The 20,701-nt window shown below is 63.9% G+C and overlaps 1 protein-coding gene across 2 annotated transcripts in view; it reads right to left on the bottom strand.

Moving 5' to 3' along the window:
• SEPTIN9 (septin 9) overlaps window positions 1-12,211 on the bottom strand; it is a 57,128-nt gene extending 44,917 nt beyond the window's left edge. The window contains exons 1-2 of one of the 2 annotated variants that reach the window (XM_081109741.1): window positions 11,782-11,799; window positions 11,577-11,632 (exon numbers count right to left, since the gene is read on the bottom strand). Coding sequence is in view for 1 of the 2 variants with exons in the window: in XM_081109740.1 (XP_080965866.1) it covers window positions 11,577-11,985 (409 nt within the window). In the remaining variant the exon portion in view is untranslated. Of the gene's footprint in view, window positions 1-11,576 lie in introns of both variants that reach the window. The other variant, XM_081109740.1, reaches the window with a different exon arrangement.
• Between the last annotated feature and the right edge of the window lie 8,490 nt (window positions 12,212-20,701).

Here is a 20,701-nt window from a genome sequence, read left to right as displayed (position 1 = left end):
CTGTTCCCACTCACCCCCTGACAAGCTGTATCTAATTTCAAAATCCGGGGCCGCGGGGGGTCGGGGGCAGCAGGGGAATACCGGTGTCTCCTTGCTAACTGGGGTTTTCTTTCATTGCATCACGCGCGGCGCCTTGAGAAAGCAGGAGGGCGCTGGCCGCGGCTACGCAGCATCCCAGCCAGAGCTCGGCGGGGACCCGGCCTCGTGCATTGGCCGGTCCCCAGCCCTGGGCGGCCGTGGAGAGCTCCACGCCCTGCTGCTGCGGCCGCCCAGGTCAGCAGCGGCCAGGCCTCCCCAGGGTTCACATCCAGGCTGTCCAGAGCTGTGGAGCTGTCAGCCACTGGCTGCAGCTCTCTGTGCCTTGATTTCCTAATCTGGGAAATGGGATCATGAGAGTAGCTACTGTGCTGGAAGCTGGCCTTACCCGGCCAGAGCGGCCCGGGTTGCTCAGACCTGGCCACCCAGCTGAGATAAAGATCTCACTCATTGTGGCCGCAGGAATCTGGAACTGGAAGAACCAGTAAGCCCTCCCAATATGAGGGGGAGGTACCCGTGCCAGCTGTGAGCCGCAGGGGAGAGGGACAAAGGCAGGGACAGCAGGGACGTGCAGGAAGAAGAAGGAACCAGGAAGAAGAAGGAACCGTGGTCCCGAGGGCCATTCAACAGGACATGGCTCCCGGTCCCAGGCGCCCGGGCCTTCCAGGCCCAGACAGAGCCCCCCCATCCCACCTCCGCCACTGCAGGCACAGGAGGGGCTGTGCAGGTGATCAAGGTAGCCAGGGTGGCCAGGGCCCCACCTCACTCAGAGACCGGGGCGCAAATGCCCGCCAAGAACGCGCACGCACAGTAAACAAGCGAGGAGCTGGGCACAGCAAGCCTCCTCCTGAATTAAACATCGGGGACTTGGGTTCTAACGTGCTGAGCTGGCTCTCCCGTCTGCACAGAATAGCTATTTATACGAACTGCCGGCAAACTGGGGTTTGGATTCGGGGTCCGACCCTGTTTGTGCACCTGCCGGTCCCCCTGCATCTGGACCGGCGGCCCATCACCCTCCCAGAGACGCAGGCGTGGCCAAGCGCCCACGACCTGGGCGGCTGCAGCAAGAAGTGAGGCCCCGATGGACCAGGCCCGGGTACTGGGGTGGGCACGGAGGGTCCGCCCTCCTGAACCAGGGGCTGGCCTCCCAGCCACGCCCACACCGGAAACCCACCGCGGGGCCTGAACTCACCTGCTTGCGGGTGGGGGCTGGCAGGCGGGCAGCGGACGGTGGCTTCAGGCCTTGCTCGGGGAGGTGCCCAGCCCTCTGTAACCCGAGCCTGAGTGACAGGCCCGCTTCCCATCGGCACAGATGCATTAGTCAGCGGGCAGGCGGGGAGCCGCCACCTCGGGGAGGCCTGACCTTAGACCAGAGTCTGGGGGGATCCTGAGCATGAAACAGGGCCCCCTGTCCCACCCCCACCCACCCCACCCCGCTGGACTGCTGGGTGTGCAGGAGGCAGACGCCGCCCAGGGAGTGGGCAGGGCTCAGGCCACCATCCAGGCCTGCTCTGGGCTCGCCACCCCTCTAGCTCGGTTCCCCGTCTGTAACGTGCTCCCCATCCCTGGGCACAGGAGGGAGCCGACACCCCAAGTTGGAGGGCGGCCTGCAGAGCAAGCGGCTCAGGAGGTGCGGGCAGGGCTGCTGTCCGCTGTCAACAGGAGGGGCGGCCGGACCGAGCTCTGGACCCAGGAGACAACGACCTACAGCAGGACTCCCAGAGGCCACGGCTGCCGGGTCACCGCCCAGGGCCAGGCCACCCTCCCCAGGAACTCTCAGGCACTGGTCTGTCCGGCCAACTGAGAGGCCACCGAGGTGCCATGGGCACCCCAACGTGTGAGTCGGGGGGCTCCCAGATGTGTGATCTCAGGGCACCTCGCCACCCACAGGAAACAGGAGTGAAGAAAGCGGCCGCCCCCACCTCCCAGTCCGACGGGCGGGAGGTCACGGCTGGAATGTGTGCCCGGGGGGTCCCCGCCTCTGAGCATCCCTCTCGGGGTTCTTGACCCAGGACAGGCCCATCGGCTAACCCCCAGCGCCAGGCTCCGTGACCTGCACTCGCTGACATTCCTCCTTCACCTCTGAGGCCAACCCCTGAACACCTGCGCCCCAGGTGTGCTTGGGGGCCAGCCCCACCGGACGGCTGGGCTCCTGGGGCCCAGGAGGGGGGTCTGGGACCAGACAGGTGGAGGCAGGAAGCCAAGCATGGGGCATCCCTAAAGAGCCCCAGCGACCGAGAACGAATAGACGCATATCTGTGTTTCAGACGGTAAACATCTGTGAGTAAAAGGAACGGCTCTGTGTCAACCACTCCCTGTCTGGTCAGAAGTCCTCAGGCCCCGAAGCTTCGACTGGAAACATGCACGTTTGTGGAAAATTCCCCGCACGCCGAGCTGTACTGCCGTTTCTGGTCGCCACACCGGCGGCCGATGCCTTCCCGCATCAGGACCTGGAATCCGCAGGTCCCTGCCTCCGCTGGCCCCGGGGAACCTGGAGGAGACGGACTGTCGGGGGCCCGCTGGCCCCCATTCCACGGACAGGCTCTGAGAGCCGACCTAGCCTTCCTGCTTCTCCGGCCTCTCGCCATCCCGAAGCACCGCCCACTGTCCCCCGCACCCTACTGTCCCCCGCACCCTCCCGTCCCCTCGAACCCCGTCCGGGAATCATCGAGGGCTTTCCCCCTGGCGGAGCCTGGCTGCTGGGCTGCCCCAGACGCCCGGGAGTCGGTCCCACCGAGCCCAGAACGGAGCCAGCGCCTGCGGCTCGAGGCTTAGGAATGCTCCAGGCGCCATTCTGTGCCCTTCCTCACCGTCAGCCTCCCAGCGCCTCGAAGGGACAGCTCTATAAATGGGGAAACTGAGGCACAGAGCACCGAGGCAGGGCCAGAGCTGGAGTCCAGGCGGCCTGCCTCCAAATCCCAGCCTTTAACAGGACGGTCATCCTGCAACACCTTGAGAAGGGGGGGCTGTTGTCACCCTCCTTTCACAGATGGGGAAACTGAGGCCGGTCAGCCCCGGGGCCAGGAGGCAAACCCAGTGGATCTTGGAGCGCATGGACCGTAGCCCCTGGGGGCTCCACGTCGGGGTCCCCCAGCTTCTCCTGGCCTCACCGATGATGCGACGGGCGGTGTCAGAGGGACCGAGCGGCTTCTGGACTCAGACCTGAAACCTCGATTCCTGAAACCCAACCGCCTGGACCACTCTGTCCCCTGCAAGCCCCGCCCACCACCGCCCCCAAGGGGGCGCCACCTGCGGGGCTGGGGCTCTGGACTCAAGCCCCCCATAACTACTCATCACGCGGCACTGCACGTGTGTCGCAGAGGGAGATCGCCTCGCCCAGCCCACCTCTGCAGACAGAGCGGGGCGCAGGGCAGCTGTGGGGCCGGCCCCTCCCCACCCCCTCCACACGCCACCGCCCCCGAACCATCGGAGGGACTTTAAATAGCTTTCCGGATGCTTCTCTAGAAAAAGGATATAAAATATGAGGAAAAAACCTCACACGGAACATTTTTTCCGTTTTTAACATATGAGGCTCCCACAAAAGTATCAGACTCAGATGGTTTCACTCGTGAGTTCTTGAAACGTTTTAACCCAGAGATGGCTGTGTGGCTGCGAACCGTGTTCCAGAACAGAGGGAACGAGAAACGCAGCCAACGATTCCTGCTCAGCCAGCACCGCCCCGGCGCCCACCTGATGAACACGGCGCCCGCCACACGCCCGCCCCGCCGCTGCAGACCCAGCCGGCTGCGTGCATTCGGGCAGACGACCTCAGCCCCCCTCTCGCTGTGCAACCCAAATGCATTCCAGCGGGCTGCTTTCAGTGCACAGAAATGAAACTGTAAATGCCCTAGATCAGTGGTCCTCAACCTTCTGGCCCTTTAAATACAGTTCCTCATGTGGTGACCCAACCATAAAATTATTTTCGTTGCTACTTCATAACTGTGATGTTGCCACTGTTATGAATCATCATGTAAATATCTGATATGCAGGATGGTCTTAGGCGAACCCTGTGAAAGGGTCATTCGACCGCCAAAGGGGTTGCAACCCACAGGTTGAGAACCGCTGCACTAGATGAAAACAGGGGCGGAATGCCTTTTCTGTGATTTCAGAATGCGGAGGCCTCTACGCAGAACGTAATCCCAAAAGCCAAGAGGAAAGAATCCCCTGGACGGCCTGAGGGTTGAAAATCCCTGTTTGGGCCCTGGACGGTGTTGCTCAGTGGATAGAGCGTCGGCCTGTGAACCAAAGGGTCCCAGGTTCGATTCTGGTCAAGGGCACATGCCCGGGTTGTGGGCTCGATCCCGGGTGGGGGGTGTGCAGGAGGCAGCCGGTCAATGATTCTCTCTCATCACTGATGTTTCTCTCTCGGATTTTAAAACAACAACCACAACAAGAAAAGGATTAGCCACCCAACTGGGGACAAGATGAGCGGTTACAGGGAGCCGAGGGCCCTCCCCGGAAAAGGCACTTCCCTCCCTGAGAGAGGCCCAGAGTCAGCACCGCCGACGTCTCCCTGCCGTCTCAGCCTCGGCTGTTTGGGCTGATGCTGGTGTATCGCCTTGGAGGCCCAACACGGCTTCACACTGTGCTTGTTTTTTTAAGTTTGTACTGAATGATTTTAGAGAGAGAAGCAGGGACAGAAAGAGAGAGAGAAACATCAATTTGTTGTCCCACGTTCACTGACTGCTTCTCGTATGTGCCCTGACCGGGGATCGAACCCACAACCTTGGATGATGGGGATGATGCTCTAACCAACGGAGCTACCCGGCCAGGGTCAGGGCTCAACGTTTTAAACCAGGGCTGGGCAAACTTTTTGACTCGAGGGCCACAATGGGTTCTTAAACTGGACCGGAGGGCTGGAACAAAAGCATGGATGGAGTGTTTGTGTGAACTAATATAAATTCAAAGTAAACATCATTACATAAAAGGGTATGGTCTTTTTTTTTTTTTTAGTTTTATTCATTTCAAACGGGACGGATCCGACCCGCGGGCCGTAGTTTGCCCACGGCTGTTTTAAACGCACACACCCTCGGTGCAGAAAGTCCACTCTGAGGTCTAGCCGACACTCGCACGTGCACAGATGGAAATGAGGTGTCGTGGGAGCCCCAATCGTCACTGTGAAAAGCAGGCGATGGGTGGGACCGCGTGGCGGCCGGGACGCGACTGCTAGAGGAACGAGAGGAGAGCAGAGACGCCGCAGTGATGGGAAATGGGAAGGCACGGCCAGTGCAGAGGTCCGAGTCCATCTGTGTTCGCCAAAAGCCTCTGTATTTACACAGACCTCCTGGCACGTGACTTCGGGACTGTCCACACTTGCACAACCCGGGACGCAGGCCCGGCCGGGAGCGCGGCCCTGGGGAAAGGGCCGGCCGGGAGGGGCAGGTTTCCTGTCGAATTCCCTGGGACCTTTGCCTTTTCTCCCGGACAATGGCCATGCGTTGCTTTTGAGAGCTGAAGGCCGTGGGGAAGCGGGAGCTGGGGACACAGAGGGGGCCCTGGAGCGCGAGCCAGGCGGCCATGACGCCGGGGCTGCGGGTGGTTCCTTTGTGGGCGCGGTTCCCAGGCCTCCGGCGCCGGCCCGCCCTGGAAGCCTCACCTGGCGTCACTATCGTTCCGAGGCGGCCGAGCCGGAGGGAGGACGCCGCCCAGTGACGAGAAAGTGGACCCGGCACGGGGACCAGGCCTGGGCAGGGCAGGAGGGGGTCTGGGACCATTTCCCCCACAAACAAGGGGGCAGGGCGTTCCTGGTGGGCCCCGGCTCTCACACCGTCCACTTCCAAGTCGGAACCTCTGTGGGTCATTTTGGAAGGACGCAGAGGACCGGGTGACCTCCAGGGCCACTTCCAGTCCCGAGTCCTCCTGTTCTCACTGAACTACATTGGACTCCCAGGCCAGGGGTTCCCAAAGCGGGTTCCCTAGAACCCTGGGGTGCCACAGAAGTTGCCCCATAACAGCAGTGGGAAAGGGGAGGGGAGGCCCCTTCCTCAGACCATGTCCGCCTTTCTCCCCTCGCCCGCTCAGAGAACAGACGCTCGGACCTACAGCCCAGCTGGGACGCCAGGGGGCAACGGTGACACCCACAGGCAGCCCAGGTCAGGGACAGCCCAACCGGAGACCACACAGGAGAGGGAGGCCACACACGGCCACAGGCAGCCACGTCAGGCCCGCGTGCACCACGCAGCTCCTCCAGGCGGACGGTCGGATCCCAGGGTCTGAGCAGGGCTGCCCACACTCCAGGGCACAGGGGGGTCTGGGCGCGCCCCCTGGGGCTGAATGTGCCCTCTGTCCACAGGGCACAGAGCGGGGCTGTCTGGCCCGGCACCCCCGGACAGCGGCCCCATTGTGCCGACCCGCTCCCCGGCAGCTGCCCTGGGCCTGGCCGGCTGCGGGCGCAGACACAGCAGCTCTTGTGGCAGCTGCTCGGCTTCCGGGGATGAGCACCGCGGGCGGCCTCGCCCTGTGCCATGTGTCGGGGCCCGGCTCCGTCCTGGGGCCGGGCTGGGTGGTCAGCCGCAGAGCAAAGACCCGCCTCCGGGCCCGCCCGCCTGCCCAGCCTCTCCCGCAGCTGTGCCCGCTCTATTTAAGGCATCCGGCAGCTGCCGGGGCTGCATTCCCGGATGGTCCCCCGTCCTCACCCCTGCGCAGGGCTTGGCAGGCGGCGGGGCGGGGTGGCGGCGGGAGGTGGTTCTTTCTACTTGCTGTCCCTACTCTGCCCTCTGGAAGGCCGCACCTGGGCCTGGCCACTCCTCCCGCAGGTCCTCCTGTCCTGTCCCCCCAGAGGGGGGCCTTCCTGCTTCCAACCAGGTGTGAGGGGGCCTCGGGGACACTCAGAGGAGGGTCCGCCTTCCCCACAACAAAGAATGTTTCCAGGTGGTTTTATTATTATTTTTTACATCTATTTTTATTGATTTCAGAGAGGAAGGGAGAGGGAGAGAGAGAAACATCAATGATAAAAGAGAATCATCCATCCGCTGCCTCCTGCACGCCCCACACTGGGGATGGAGCCCGCAACCCGGGCGTGTGCCCTGACCAGGAATCGAGCCCTGACCTCCTGGCTCAAGGTTGACGCTCAACCACTGAGCCACACCAGCCAGGCATTTCTGGTAGTTTTAGTCGGAGAGAAACCCTATGGAGACACTCGCTCAGTTTGCCGCACCCCAATCTCATGCTCACTGTCACGCGTGGCCCCTGGCACACCATGGGACGGACACCTGGAAAGCTCAGGCCACCTGGGGCCAGCAGACCCAACCCCTCGCCCATTTGACAGACAGAGAAACTGAGTCGGGTGTGGGGGGGAGCAAAGCAAAGTCCCACAGGGTAAAGCCAGGACACGCCCAGGAACTCAGCTGGGTTCCAGGTGGGACGCCCCACTCACCACCCGGCCCTGTCGCCATGGCCTCCCCCAGGGCCGCCTGTGAGCACCCAGCAGCAGCAGCGAGCCAGGCCCTGGGTGAGTGGCAGTGCCGCCTTATAAGGCAGCCTCGGGAAACTTGGCTGCTGTCAGCGCGGAGCCGAGGGGGGGTGGGGGGGTGACGGATTCCCAAGTGAGGCAGAGTCGGCAGCCGCCCCACAGGCGGGATTCTGGGTTCTGCAGCCCGGCCCCACCCAGAGCCACCCCAGCAGAGGCAGGGGGAGAGGAGGACCTGGAGAGGAGGCGAGGCCACTCCCACCCGGAGGCCGAGAGAGGGGCAGCGATGACCGAGGGATGACGCAGAAGGTGCCAGGTGCAGAGACGGGCAGCAGCCTCAGAACCCAGGTGCCAGAGGGGAGCGGGGCAGGTCTGTGGATTCCTATTTGACCAGAAAGTATCTGCTTGCGAGGGTGACAAAACAGCTTCTCACCTCGCTCCTCCAACGTGACTTTACTGAGCACCTGCTGTGCCCACATCCCTGACTCAGTATCTTACAGGATTCTTACAAACAAAACAAACCAGAAACAAAGATAACACCCCCACCCTCTAGTAACATAGAATCCTGGGGGGCATGGAAGGAATTCTGAAGAATATAGAGCAAACGTTAAGAGTTTAGCTACTGGTAAATTTCCGTTTCTAATTTCTGTATTTTCTGAATTTTAAAGGAAAGGTACCATGCGAAACTACTTTCTACGTTAAAAATCCTGGCAGAGGAAAAAAGGCTCACGTACAAATAATTCACATCCCAAGCCAAACATGAGATATGACACACAAGAAAGATGCAAAAAGGCCTGGGAGTCAGAGGAAGTGAGGCTACTTCCAGCTCATGGGAGGGCTTCATGGAAGAGGTGCCACTTGAGCTGGGCTTTGGAGGATGCATAGGAGTTCAAAGAGCAGTGATGTGAGGAGGAGCCAAGTTGGGGGTCAGAAGATCAGAGCAGATCAGCTGTGAGGAAAGGAGGCCCATGGGAGGCCAGGAAAGGACGGGGCAGGAGGAGCTGTGGAGCAGGGAGGCGGCAGCTGGACAAGAGGGAGACGGGGTTGTGGAGGCCCCGGGATGAGTGTGCCGGAGGAGGCTCTGAGTGTGCAAAGATTTCATCGGTGCCCGTTTAGGGAGGTCAATCTGGGCGCAACTCAGCTGGGGTCCCAGGAGACTGTCCAGCACCAAAGCCAGCTGGGAGGCTTCCTGGAGGCAGAGGCAGAGGGCGAGAGTCTGAACAGAGAGTGCAGAACTCACTCCCTCCCTGATCCTTGCCCCTGCGGTGCCAGCTGGGCCTCAGGTGCAAGGGGCAGGGTGCCACGAAGGGTGGGAGGCTTCCTGCCGCGCTCCGCCCGGCCCCCAACGGAAGGGCGGAAGGGACGGGAGTGCCCGGCCGCAGGAGAGATGGACAGGACGTGGGGCCGATGCACAGGCAGGATGTGCATCTGGGAGAACTGGGAGGACCAGGACCAGAGGAGGGGAGAGGAAGAGGCGGGCGGGGCAGGGGCTGGGTGGGAACGCAGACCTGGGCCCCCAGAAGCCACAGCAACGCATTCCGGGAACGCCCTCACCAGGAAAGCCCTGCCCTCCCGGCAGATGCCCAGGACCTCTGGCCTCACGTCCAGGGCCGAGCAGGTCGAGGCCACATTCCCCGGCCCTCAGTGGGCCTCGCCCCCTCCTGGCCCGGGCTCCTTCCAGAACCTGCTGGAAGAGGAAAGATCCTCCCAAAGTGAGTCATCCCAGCCCCTCCCCCACAGAGCCTCTTCCTCTCCCAGCGGCCGTCCAGCCCCGCCCCACGCTCAGCCTAAAGGGCTCCGCAGGTGAGCCCTGGCTCAGAGAGCCCGCCCCCAGCCGCTAAGACCCGGGGTCGGGGCGCGGGCACACATGTGAGTTCACACGCGTGTACACACACAACTGGCACAGTTGCGCCAGGTGGTGGCCCCTGCAAGGGGGGCTGGACACCCCTCTGGGGGCCGCTCCGGGGACAGCCGGGTCTGGGGGGCTGCTGAATGCGTTCACTCCCACCCGGATGTCCACATTCGTTTCCACGGAGAAATGCCGCGGGTCCCTCACTTCAGGCCTCTGCTGGAAATGCTAGGCTCGCCCCTCCTTTGCCGGATTAACCCCACAGGGTCCAAGCCTTAGGGGGCGGGGCCACGCTCCTGGGAAGCCGCCCCTACTGCTCCTGGTCCCCCTACCCCGTCCTCCCCTGGGGGGTCCCACTGCTCAGCCACAGCCCGCCTGACCGTCCCTGCACACCCGGAGGCTGTGCCCCGCCCGCCCGCTGACCCAGGGCCCTGCCACTTGAGCAGGCACCTCCTTGCCTGTCCCCCCAGAGCCGGGACCATCTCCGTGCGCATCCAACGCCAGCTGTCACCAAGACCTGGCCGGCCTGGCACGGCCATCTCCCGGCCACATCCTGTTGGACTGGGCCGCGTGTGAACACCTCACCCCCCTGGAGGGGGACGTATCCGGTGCCAGAGGCCCTGGACCAACCGAAGATCAGCCGAGGATTACGAGGAAATGGCCTCCCGGACACGCCCCAAACACTGGCCGGCTGTCCTCACAGCACTCCAGGAAGTGGCTCTGCAGGGTCAGGTTTCGGGACATGGACGTGGCAGCGAGAACAGACCCACACAGGCGGCTGCTCAGAGTGGCCGGCGCTGCAGGACGTACCCTCAGCCCCGGCCCACCTGCTCAAACGTTCGCTTGCAGAGAACACAGCTGCTCACCCCACACCCCCCTCCATCGCCAGCCCAGGGCCCTCGGTCCCCAAGTCCGCTGACCACTGGAAAGTCTCACTCAACAAGGAAAAGCAAGAGGAAGTGCAGGCCGGGGGGGAGAGAGGCGTGCGCCCACGGTCACAGCGCACAAGCCCCACGGGCAGAAGCAGCTGCTGTCCGTCAAAGACGACGGACACACCCCGGAACCCCGGCTCAAACAGGAAGGAGCCCGACACCTGCTCCAGCACAGGCAGACCGGGAGGACGTGACGCTCCGTAACAGCCAGACGCAGGACAAGCACTGTGTGACCCCACTTACATTCAGGGGCGGGGAGGGCGGGGCCAGGGCTGGGGGTGGGAGTGACTGTGCGATGGGGGCAAAGAGCAAGCCCTGGAGATGGCGGTAGGGACGGCTGCACAGCGATGTGAATGCCACTAATGCCACTGAGCTGTGCACTTGAACGCGGTTAAAAGGGTTTTACGTTATGTGTATTATAACCACAATTAAAAACAGTCACTTCGAAAAGGTAAATCAAAGCCCCAGAAGGTTCTGTCCGTCCAACGCACACAACACCTACTGAACGTTCACGGGTCCGAGTCCGGCGATCAGAACGGACCTGGCGGCCACGCGGCTCACAGTGCCGCTGGCACCCGCACAGCCCTGGGGCCCGGGGTCGCACGGGGATCCCCACTGCCTCCCCTGGAAGCTCCCCGAGCGAGCCAGAGTCTGGGTTTGGGTCCTCTGAGGACAGTGCCCAAGTCCCTTGCTTCCCTCCCCTTCCCCTCATCAGAAGAGCACCCCCAAACGTAGCTGTGGGCAGGTATCGTGGGGACGCCTGGCCCGGGGCCCCTCCCCAGCAGCTCAAAGAGTCTGAGGGTCCAGAGATGAGGTTCTTATGTTCTCCTGGCCTCTGCTCACAACCTCCCTCCTGGGGGAGCCGGTAGAAAACCTCCAATGCAAAACCTCAGGGGGGACAGGACCCCCAAAACCCCCCAGCCCCTACCCCGGGACCTCGGCCTCTGCCGGGCACTCTTAGGACCGCCTGCTAGTCCTGCCTGGGGCCCCGCGACCACAGAACGTGAAAGCCTGTCCTCAAGGTGCAAACGCCCCTGCCTTGCATTTCCAGGCTCCAAGCTCCAGCCCCGCTGTCCGGCTCACACAGCAGCGGTTCGACGGCACGGTCCACGCTGGCCATAGAGGGTTCGTCCCAAAGCCCAGCTCAGTGCCACCTGCCGCATCCGGCCCATCCTCCCTGGACAGCCTGCTCCCTGAGCCCGCGGCTGCTGGCCGCTGTGTGTTCTAGGTTCCCACGGAAGCACAACCCCTACCCCCCCATTCAGCTTCTTTCTCCAAGACTCCGTGGCAAAGCGAGTTCCCGCCCCCAATCACCACCACCCCTGGCCACACCGGGCACTTGGCTGCTCACCTTCCTGGCTCCTGGGTGGGGCCTCGGCCGAGGGAGGCAGGGGCTTGGGCTCCAGCCTGCTCTGCAGCTGAGACAGCGGGGTGGGCTCTGAATTCTCCAGGGACGGGACGGGGGCGGCGGCGGGCACCTCGGCCGACTTGGGCACCTGGATCTCCACCCTCCTGGGGGCGGGGTCGGCCGTGGGGGCGGTGGACACCTCGGAGACCTTGGCAGCGGGGGTCTCCATTCTCCGGTGGGCTGGCTCCTGGGGTTTGACGATGGTGATCTCCGTCCTCCGCGGCGTGGGCTCCGGCGTCTTGTGGCCCAGCGCCTCGGCCCGCTTCAGCCCGAACCGCGAGGGCCCGGGGGTGCCGGCGGGCTCCACCTGCTTGGACGAGATGTCGATGGAGATCTCGGTGCGCCGGGACATGGGCTCGGACTTGGGCCCCGACAGCTCGACCCTTCGCAGGGCGGCCTTGGGGGACCGCTGGCTGAGGGCGTCTACATGGCGGGCGGGCGGCTCCGAGTTCTTCGCCCCCAGGTCCTGGAACTTCTGGGTGGAGCTGGCCACGGTGGCCCGGAGCAGGGGCGTCTGGACCCTCCGGGGTGGGGTGGAGTTGGGCGTGTCGACCTCCTCGACCTCGAAAGATCTTTTCAAGGCTGAAAGACAGAGAGTGGGGCGGGATGAGTGGGGGCTCGGAACCCCGGAACATCCCACGCGCGGCTTCACCTCTCAGAAGGGGGAGGGGACAGCCCCCCTCTACCAGGAGCCTCCGAGGCACAGCAATCATGGGGGGGAGAGAAAAGGCTGGAGCCTGAAAGACGCCAGCCTCGCTGTCCCGCCACGACCACGCGTGGACCAGCCACGTTTCCCGTCGGGATGCCTGGCTCCGGGGAGCCTTTGACTCCTTCCTCACCGTGGCCTTCCTTCCTCCTCCTCGCATGCGCCCAACACGTCACCATCAGCAAACACGCCATCGCCACCACCCCCGCAGCAGCCAGGGACACGTCCCAGGAACGGCAGCACCGCGACCCATCAGAGGCGCGTGAAGATGACACCATCGCCAACAGCAGTGCGAGGAGCCGGCGCTGAACACCTCACGGAGGCGAGGACTGGCTCGCGTGCACCTCTCCCCGAGCGCTCGAGACAAATACGCCGCAAACGAAGCCACTATCCCCTGGCACAGACGGGGACACGGAGGCCCGGGCTAGGCCATGTTCCTGTTACAGCGTTGGCAGCTCGCCCCGGCCAGTGTGGCTCAGTGGATAGAGTGCTGGCCTGTGGACTGAAGGGTCCCGGGTTTGATTCCCGGTCGGGGCTCATGCCTGGGTTGCGGGCTCGATCCCCAGTGGGGGTGCGCAGGAGGCAGCCCATCCATGAGTCTCTCTCATCATTAATGTTTCTCTCTCCTTTTCCTTCCCCTCTGAAATCAATAAAAATATATTTAAAAAAGAAAAAGAGTGGACAGCTAGAAAGATCTGAGCTGGCTGAGGCAGTGAGGGCTTGGAGGGAATACGTGTGAGATGTGACACCCCAAAATTAGATGCTGCAGACAACAGACCCCCATGGGACAGGAGCCTTCACCCCCTGGGTGAAGGAGCCTTAGGGCCTGGAGGTAAATATTCTTCTGAGAAACGAGGGGGGAAGAGGCTTATTAGGGACGCTCCGGCCGAGAGGTGTAAGCCCCCCAACGCCCCCGAGCGGGGCACTTGGTTTGGTTGGGGGCCTCGTCGCCCGTTCAGACTGTATCCGAGTGGATCCTTTCCTGCAAATAGTCTCGCCTGCTTTGCTGCTACGTGTTGCCTCTCGTTTGAATGCGTTCCCACAGGGAGACAAGAGCTGAGGACGCAGGGTCCGTCTCCGTCCTGAGGCCACCTGGCCACCCTGACCTCCCCTGCAGCAGGGACAGGGGGCTGACCCAGAGGCGTGTCTGCCTGGCTCCAAGGCCACGGTTCTAGGCTCGCGGCCGTGCAGTTTCTGGTGGAATCCCGTGGAGCCCCAGCGTGGTCTGCCCCCTCTCGGCCCCATGCTCTGTCCCCACCCGCCCCTGCTCCTGCCTCCCCTGCCCTGCTTGTCCCGGCCAGACCCAGCCCCGGGGGGGCACACTGACTCCCCCCGCCCACCCACCCCGCCCCCCCGCCACCCTCCACCTCTCTGCTCCCTCCCCCCAGGCGGTGGGGATGGGGCCTAAGAAGCCGCCACCCCCAAAGTCAGAGGAGACCAGCTGCTCCTGGTTATAAAGACCAGGCAGGCGGGCCACGTCCAGGACACTCACCAGCTCCTTCCCGCCGGCCAGGTCCTCATCCACCCAGGGTCTCCCCAGCCCTCGCCTCACTCGCCTCGCCTCACCCACCAGAGCCCACGATTTCAGGGGCTCCACCACTTGCCCCCTCCCCTCACCTGCTGCTGGTCCCCAGGCCCCGCCCGCTCTCCAGGGCCACTCTTAGCAACTCTCCCTCCCTTTCCTCCACTTCCAGCCACAAGACAGGGCCTGCTGGGGGGCGGGCAGGAGGCCGGGGAGTGTGTGATCCCAACACCAGAGTGGGAGACGCAAAGGAGGCCCCGTCCCTGATGCCTGTCCCCTGAATTCCCGTCCCCCAGCCCTGGCGCTCCCGACAGGCCCTTTCCGAGCCCTGGGCACACCTCCTTGGCGGACACAGGGCACAGAACCCTGGGTGGCAAAGCTCAGCTCCCCCGGCCCGGCAGGGACGGCAAAGTTCTCGGAGGGGGAGCTGTGCGGATCTGGGGGTCATGTAACGGGCCATTCGAAGGCTGAACCCTCTGGGCTACAGTGGTCAGAGGGGGGTGGGGACTCAGGGGGGGCTCAGGGGGGGCAGAGCGGGAGGCTCCCTCCGAGGCAGCAGGGGAGACAGGAGAGGCACCAGGTGGTGACTGTGCAACAACTTTTACAGCTGCCGGTGTGGGTGCCATCTGCATGTGTGCACTGTGTGTGTGTGCATGTGTGTGGGACCTGCACGTGTACACCGTGTGCGTGTGTGTGTGTGTGTGTGTGTGGGACCTGCACGTGTGCACCGTGTGTGTGTGTGTGTGTGTGCGTGTGCGTGCGTGTGGTCACCCCCCACAGGTGGCCAAGACTGCACGGCCCTTCCCCACGTCCATCACCCCACGGCCAGTCCCTGCCCCTCCGCCCAGAGCCTCTCCTGGTGGCACCTGGTGCCCCAGACGGGAAGGCGGGGAGGGGTCACCCTGTTCCCCACACCAGCAGCTCTGGGCTGTAACTGGAGTCGACACCCCAACCCACCTGGTGGGCCAGCCCGGGGTGTGGGTGCAGAGCTGGGGGTGCCCACGGCTGCCACGCAGTCACGTGCCAGTGATGCACCTCAGCGGCCGCCGCCCTCCCTGCCCCGTCCCCTCAGGGACCCCCTGGCACTGGACCCCGTCTCGGGGCCCCTGGGGCTCCGCGGAGGAGGGGCCGGCTGAGGAGGCGGGTGGGGGAGGAAGGCTGGGAACAGAGGCCCATGTGGATGGGAGAAGAGGGGGCGGGGCCCTCAGAAAGCAAAACAGTCCCCAGGGGAGGGAACGCTGAGCTGTCAGCGGCCCAGGCGGGCGGGCGCTTGTGCAACAACAGCCAAGTCCATATAAAGAAGAGAGGCTGGAGGGTGAGGAGCCGGCACCCACAGCTCAACCCTCCCTCGGCCCCTCCCTCCGCCCCCCACCGGTGCCAGGCCCCTCCCCCGGCTCCAGTCCAGGGCCCAGGGGACGGGGTGGCCGTGGCCGGCTGAGGTGGCCTGGGCGTGGGCAGTGTCACACAGCCCCTGTCCCCAGCCCTCCAACCAGATGCAGGCCAGCGGTGCGTCCCCTGGCACAGTCTCCCTGAGGGTCTGGCCTCGCCCCTGGCCAAGAAGAAACCAGCTGACCCATTTCCACGCGGTCCTGGGGGATGCGCCACGGAGCCAGCCATGTCCCAAGGGTCCCCAGGAGGTCTCTCCACCCAGGGGACCCCCCCACCCCACACACTGATTCTAATGACGGCCTTTGGCTTTGGGTGTTAGGAGGAGCGGCTTCCTCTCATCTCGGGTGTCCTGGCCGGAAGATAGGGTGCTCCGAGGGGCCGTCCTGCTCCCCACACTCCCACCGGGAGGCTGGCCCGGTCCCTGGCCCCGGCCGCCGGGCTCTGGAGAACAGCAGGTCTGACACCGAACACACAACGGCCCCCGCCTCCCTCCCCAGCTGCAGGCGGGGCTGGGCCGCTCTCCACGCAGCCTGCAGGCACAGCAACCTGTGCAGTCATCAAAGAGCACAATCCGGGAGTGGGTGCCGGGGATCCGTGGGCCCCCCACTCGGACAGGGCCTCGGCGCTGGGCGGGGAGCCCCGAGGCCTCGGGACCCCAGACCTCGCCTTATTCCCCAAACTCATTACGTTCCTTTCTCCCTGGAACAGCTCTCCAGCAGCCTGGCAGGTGAGGACACAGGCGGACCCCGCCGCAGCCCCCACAGCCCTCCCGGCCCCGCCACACGGTCTGGGCCTTCAGGAACCTGCCGTGCTGCCTGCAGACACGGTCCAGCAGTGGCCCCCAGCACGGTATGTCCGAGTCCTAATTCTGGAACCGGGAAATGACCCTGTTTGGGAGAAGGGGCTCTGCAGGTGTCATTAAGGGCAGGTGGGTCTGGAGATGAGACTGTCCTGGGTGGGCCCGAGATCCAATGGCCAGTGTCCTCGGGGACAGCAAAGGAGAAGACACACGGGGGAGGCCACGGGAGAGGCGGAGCAGAGACCCCCGTGATGCGTCCACCACCCAGGGGAGCGGAGCCCCAGAGCCGGAGAGGCCTGGAGCAGGCCCTCTCGCCCGGAGCCTCCAGCAGGAGCCAGCCTGCCCACACCTTGATTGATTATTTTTTTAAAATACATTTTATTGATTTCAAAGAGAGGAAGGGAGAGGGAGAGAGAGAAACATCACTGATGAGAGAGAATCATGGATCGGCTGCCTCCTGCACGCCCCACACCGGGGATGGAGCCCGCAACCAATGCACATGCCCTGACCAGGAATCGAACCCTGACCTCCTGGTTCATAGGTCGACCTCAACCACTGAGCCCGCCAGCCTGGCCGCGGGGACTGAGACACTGCACCCCTCCGGTCTGAAACCCCGGTTGGTGGCACTTCGCGACGCCAGCCCCAGAGCTACTGCGCCACCAGAACACAGGAGGGAGAGAGAAGCAGAGATAGAGATAGAGACAGATGAGGGTTAGATAAGAGGAGGGCTTCCTGAGCCGTGCAGGGCAGCGGGAGGCGGCCTGGGTGCAGCCAGGCTGCAGGAGAGCAGGGGGGTCGGGGGAGGGGGGGTGAAGGTGACCTTTCAGGCCTTTGTGGGTCAAAGGTCACCTGATAAATGGCAGCCCCTGGGAGGTGACTGACCACCAATTGCAGGCCCAGCTCCCAGGGTCTCAAACATTAGGGAGCTCCTCCCCACACCAGAGGGTCCCCACTGACCCCCCAGCCTCCTTTCCACCTCTTCCCTCCCCGTCCACTGTTCCCCCAAACATGCCTCTTCCCGGATGGCCAGGCCCTGCGAGAGCCCCGCCCCCCGACCAGGGAGAGGGGTCATCGGACCCTGCAGACAAGCCTCCGCGCATGGCTGTTGGCCCAAGCTGCCTGCGGCCCAGGACCGACCAGAGACCCTCAGGGACGGACGGCCAGGCCCCGTGTGGCCGGCAGCTGTTCCCAGCCCCGTGGCCGCGCACACGGTAGTGGCCACTCCCAATGGGCCCGGGATGCAGAACCACCGCCCCGACCCCCTCCACCCCCGCGGGAACGGCTAAAGCAGTGAAAATGTGAAAGAAACCAACGCCAGGGGCCATAGGCTGGGTGGGACCCTCCATCCATCACGTGGAGGGACCGAAGGGCTGTGTTGTGGCCTGGGGGTGGCCAGCAGGTGGGCGCTGCCCAGGCCAGTGTGAGCAGCGGCCTAATTACAGGGGACAGTGACCCCGGGGGCAGAGTTCAGGCCCCGGCCAGGGCCCGCTCAGGGCAGCACCCAGGAGTCCAGCTGCGCCCAGGCCTCCAGAGGAATGGAGGGGCGGGGGCGGGAGGGGGGAGCGGGGGGGGGGGGGGCTCCCCACAGCAGGGCCCAAGGCGGCCACGCTGGGCTGACGAGGGCGGAGCCTCGGTGACCCCACGCCCTGCAGAACCCTGGTGACTTCGGGTTCACATCTGCTGACCCTGAGGGTCTGGGCCTGCTCTGTGTCCTCAGGACACGAGGGGTTTGGCAAAGAAGTGGGGGAGCAGAGACTGACGGGGACCCTGCGAGCTGTCCCAAGGGGAAGGCCTCCGGGGCAGGTCGCGGGGGGCCCTTCCGCCACCTGCCTGTGTGGCTGAGGTGCACAGACACCTACCTCCAGGACCAGGTCCCACCGACAACCCCCAACTCTGCTCATGGCCGCGGGAGGAGGCAAAAGTGCAAGCTATTGACGGGGAGCTCCGAACCTCCTGCCAGAGCCCCTGGGAGACCCCCCACCTACCCCCTGCCCAGCGCCCCCATGCAGCCCGTAACCTCTGACCCGCCTGCCAGCCACACAGGCCCTGGCTGCCAACCTCCACCTCCCACCTTGGGAAGCCCCGGGGAGCCAGGCCCTTCCCGCCACCAGCTGCAGGGGGCACGGGCAGGGAGAGGCCCCAGCCCTCGCCCACCCGGAAGCTGTCCACGGTCCCCACCCCCCACCCACCCACCCAGGCGGCAAAGCTCTTGTGGGAAGTGCTGGCGCAGGAGAGAGCGAGCCGCAGGAAATGAAACTGCAGAACGGAGTCATCCTTTCTTCACTGAAAATGGGGACTTTTCACCGCGTTGCCCCCAGCAAAGTGCTCGGTGTGGGCGGGTAGGAAGCTCTGCGGACGGCCCAGAGCCGCGGGGCGGGGCATCGAGTTGTCACAAGCGCCATCTATGCCCCACCCGGCCCAGGCAGATGACCCCTGCGGCCTCAGTTTCCTGGAAAAGTCCAGGAAGGGGCTGAACTGCAAGGCCCCTCCCAGCTCGGACACAGGATGACCCCGTGGAGGCCCTTCTGCAATCGGCCACCAGCTCCGAGGTGGCTCATTGGTCCTGAGCAACCAGGCCCGGCCATTCCAACGCCCGCAGAGCCGCAGGGGCCTGGCCGGGTGGACAGGGCGGCGCCCCCTCCCCTCCCGGCAGAGGTCAGGGGCCTCAGCTCTGGTCACATTCCTCTGCGGCCAAAAATGCAGCCGCCAGCAGTGCCTGCAGACTCGGTCCGGTCCATGCAGCCTGCTCTCCACTCAGCGCCCCAGCCCGGAGCGGGGGAAGCTGCAGGGACCTGGAGTCTCAAACCGGGGTGGGGGCTGGGCTGGGCGCGCTCTTTTATTTGACAATGAACTTTTCTTTATTTTCGTTAATCCTCACCCGAGGAAATCTTTCCATTGATTTTTGAGAGAGAGAGTGGAAGGAAGTGGGAGAGGCAGAGAGAGAGAGAAACATCGATGCGAGAGAGACACATGGATTGGTTGCCTCCTGCAAACACCCAGACCAGGGCCTGGGTACCGAGCCTGCAACCGAGGTACATGCCCTTGCCCAGAATCAAACCCGGGACCCTTCGTTCCGCAAGCCGAAGCTCTATCCACTGTGCCCAACCGGCCAGGGCTTGACAATGAACTTCTAAAAACAATTACATCTTGCTCTTTCCCTGACTATAAAAGCAACTTATGTGCGATGGAGAAACTTCGAAACCCAGAGAAAACCACGGGAGAATCATGAGCCCAGGACCCGACCCCCCACCCCCCACCCCGCTGTATCTGGCAAACGCCCCTCCAACCCCTCCAGCGCGTGTGCCCTGTATTTCCACGTGAGGCTCCGGCGGCAGCTTCGCCGTGTGCGTCCCTCCGTAGCACTAGCAGCTCACACCTCCCCACACCCTGCACTCGCCCCCAGTTCCCGGGACTCTAACCTGCTGCTTCCAGACCTTTCTCAGCTCTGCCGACCAGAACCATTCCTGCAGCTCAGAAGAAAGTAGATGCTGGTGCCCACCTCCCAGAGGTTCTGGGTGGGCCGGGCACCCCAGGGCGTGTCTGAGGGGCAGCGCGGGAACCCCTGCCCGCCCCCCAGGGCTCACAAGCCTTGTCCCCACCTCACCACTGAGAATCCTGTAAGAAGGAAACCCTAGCACCGCCCCTGCCACCAGGAGCCCAGCTCAGCAGCCCCACGCCCTCTCCCTCTGCAGAGGCACCAGGGCCAACGCCCAGCCTCAGCCCCCACCGCTCCCCGGGCAGGCACATACGGAGGGCACACTGGGCAGTGCTGGGGGCGGAGGCCCAGGTGACCAGGGTGGCGTGTCAGTCACAAGGCCCCAACCTGCCCAGGGCCTACACTGGGTTTCCCTTGGGCAGAGAAGAGCCAATGTGCCAGGGCCTCCATGGGAAATAAGGGTTGCCTTCACCTGCCACAGGAAACGGGGCACGACAGAGGCGGGCCATGGGCATCCAGGAGCCTACCAGGCCCCCCCACACCACCCCACCACCAGCCACAGATGGACTGTCTGGGTCCTACAAACTCCTATGCTGAATCTTAACCCCCATGTGATGGTATCGGGAGGGGGGCCTTGGGGAGGTGATTAGTGAGGGTGGGGCCCTCGGGAATGGATTAGTGCCCTTATGACAGAGACCCCTTCTGCCCTGTGAGGACAGTGAGAAGACACCACATATGAGCCAGGAGATGCCTCACCAAACGCCAACCGACCGGCACCTGGATCTTGGACTTGCAGCCTCCAGACCTGGGCAATCAATGTCTAGTCTGTGGTACCTGTCAGAGCACCTGTCACAGCAGCCTGGGCAGACTAAGACGGTCCCCTCCCTGTCCACCGTCGGCTTCACCGACTCCGCTAGTCGACGCACAGTGAGCGCTCACCACCTGCCGCCTGTTCTCAGGGCGTCTATTGCATTAGCTCGTCGGCTGCCATGGCCACCTGAGGAGTATTTTGCCCTCATCCCCCTTTTACAGGTGGGAACCCGAGGCAGAGAGGTTTCGGGCTCACCCAATGTGACAGTGGGCAAGGGGAAGCCGCTGGGAGCCAGCACACGAGCCCATTGCCCCCACCCCACCCCAGGGCCCCTAAAAGCTAAGCTCTGAAGGCAGAGAGCACCAGCTGAGCCCTGCGCACGCCCCCCTCCAAGCCCCCGCCCCC

Source organism: Myotis nattereri (assembly GCF_964212035.1).
Source record: "Myotis nattereri genome assembly, chromosome: 16".
Lineage (NCBI taxonomy): Eukaryota > Metazoa > Chordata > Mammalia > Chiroptera > Vespertilionidae > Myotis > Myotis nattereri.
Note: the sequence above shows the minus strand (reverse complement) of the source record. Positions and strands in the feature narration are given on the sequence as shown.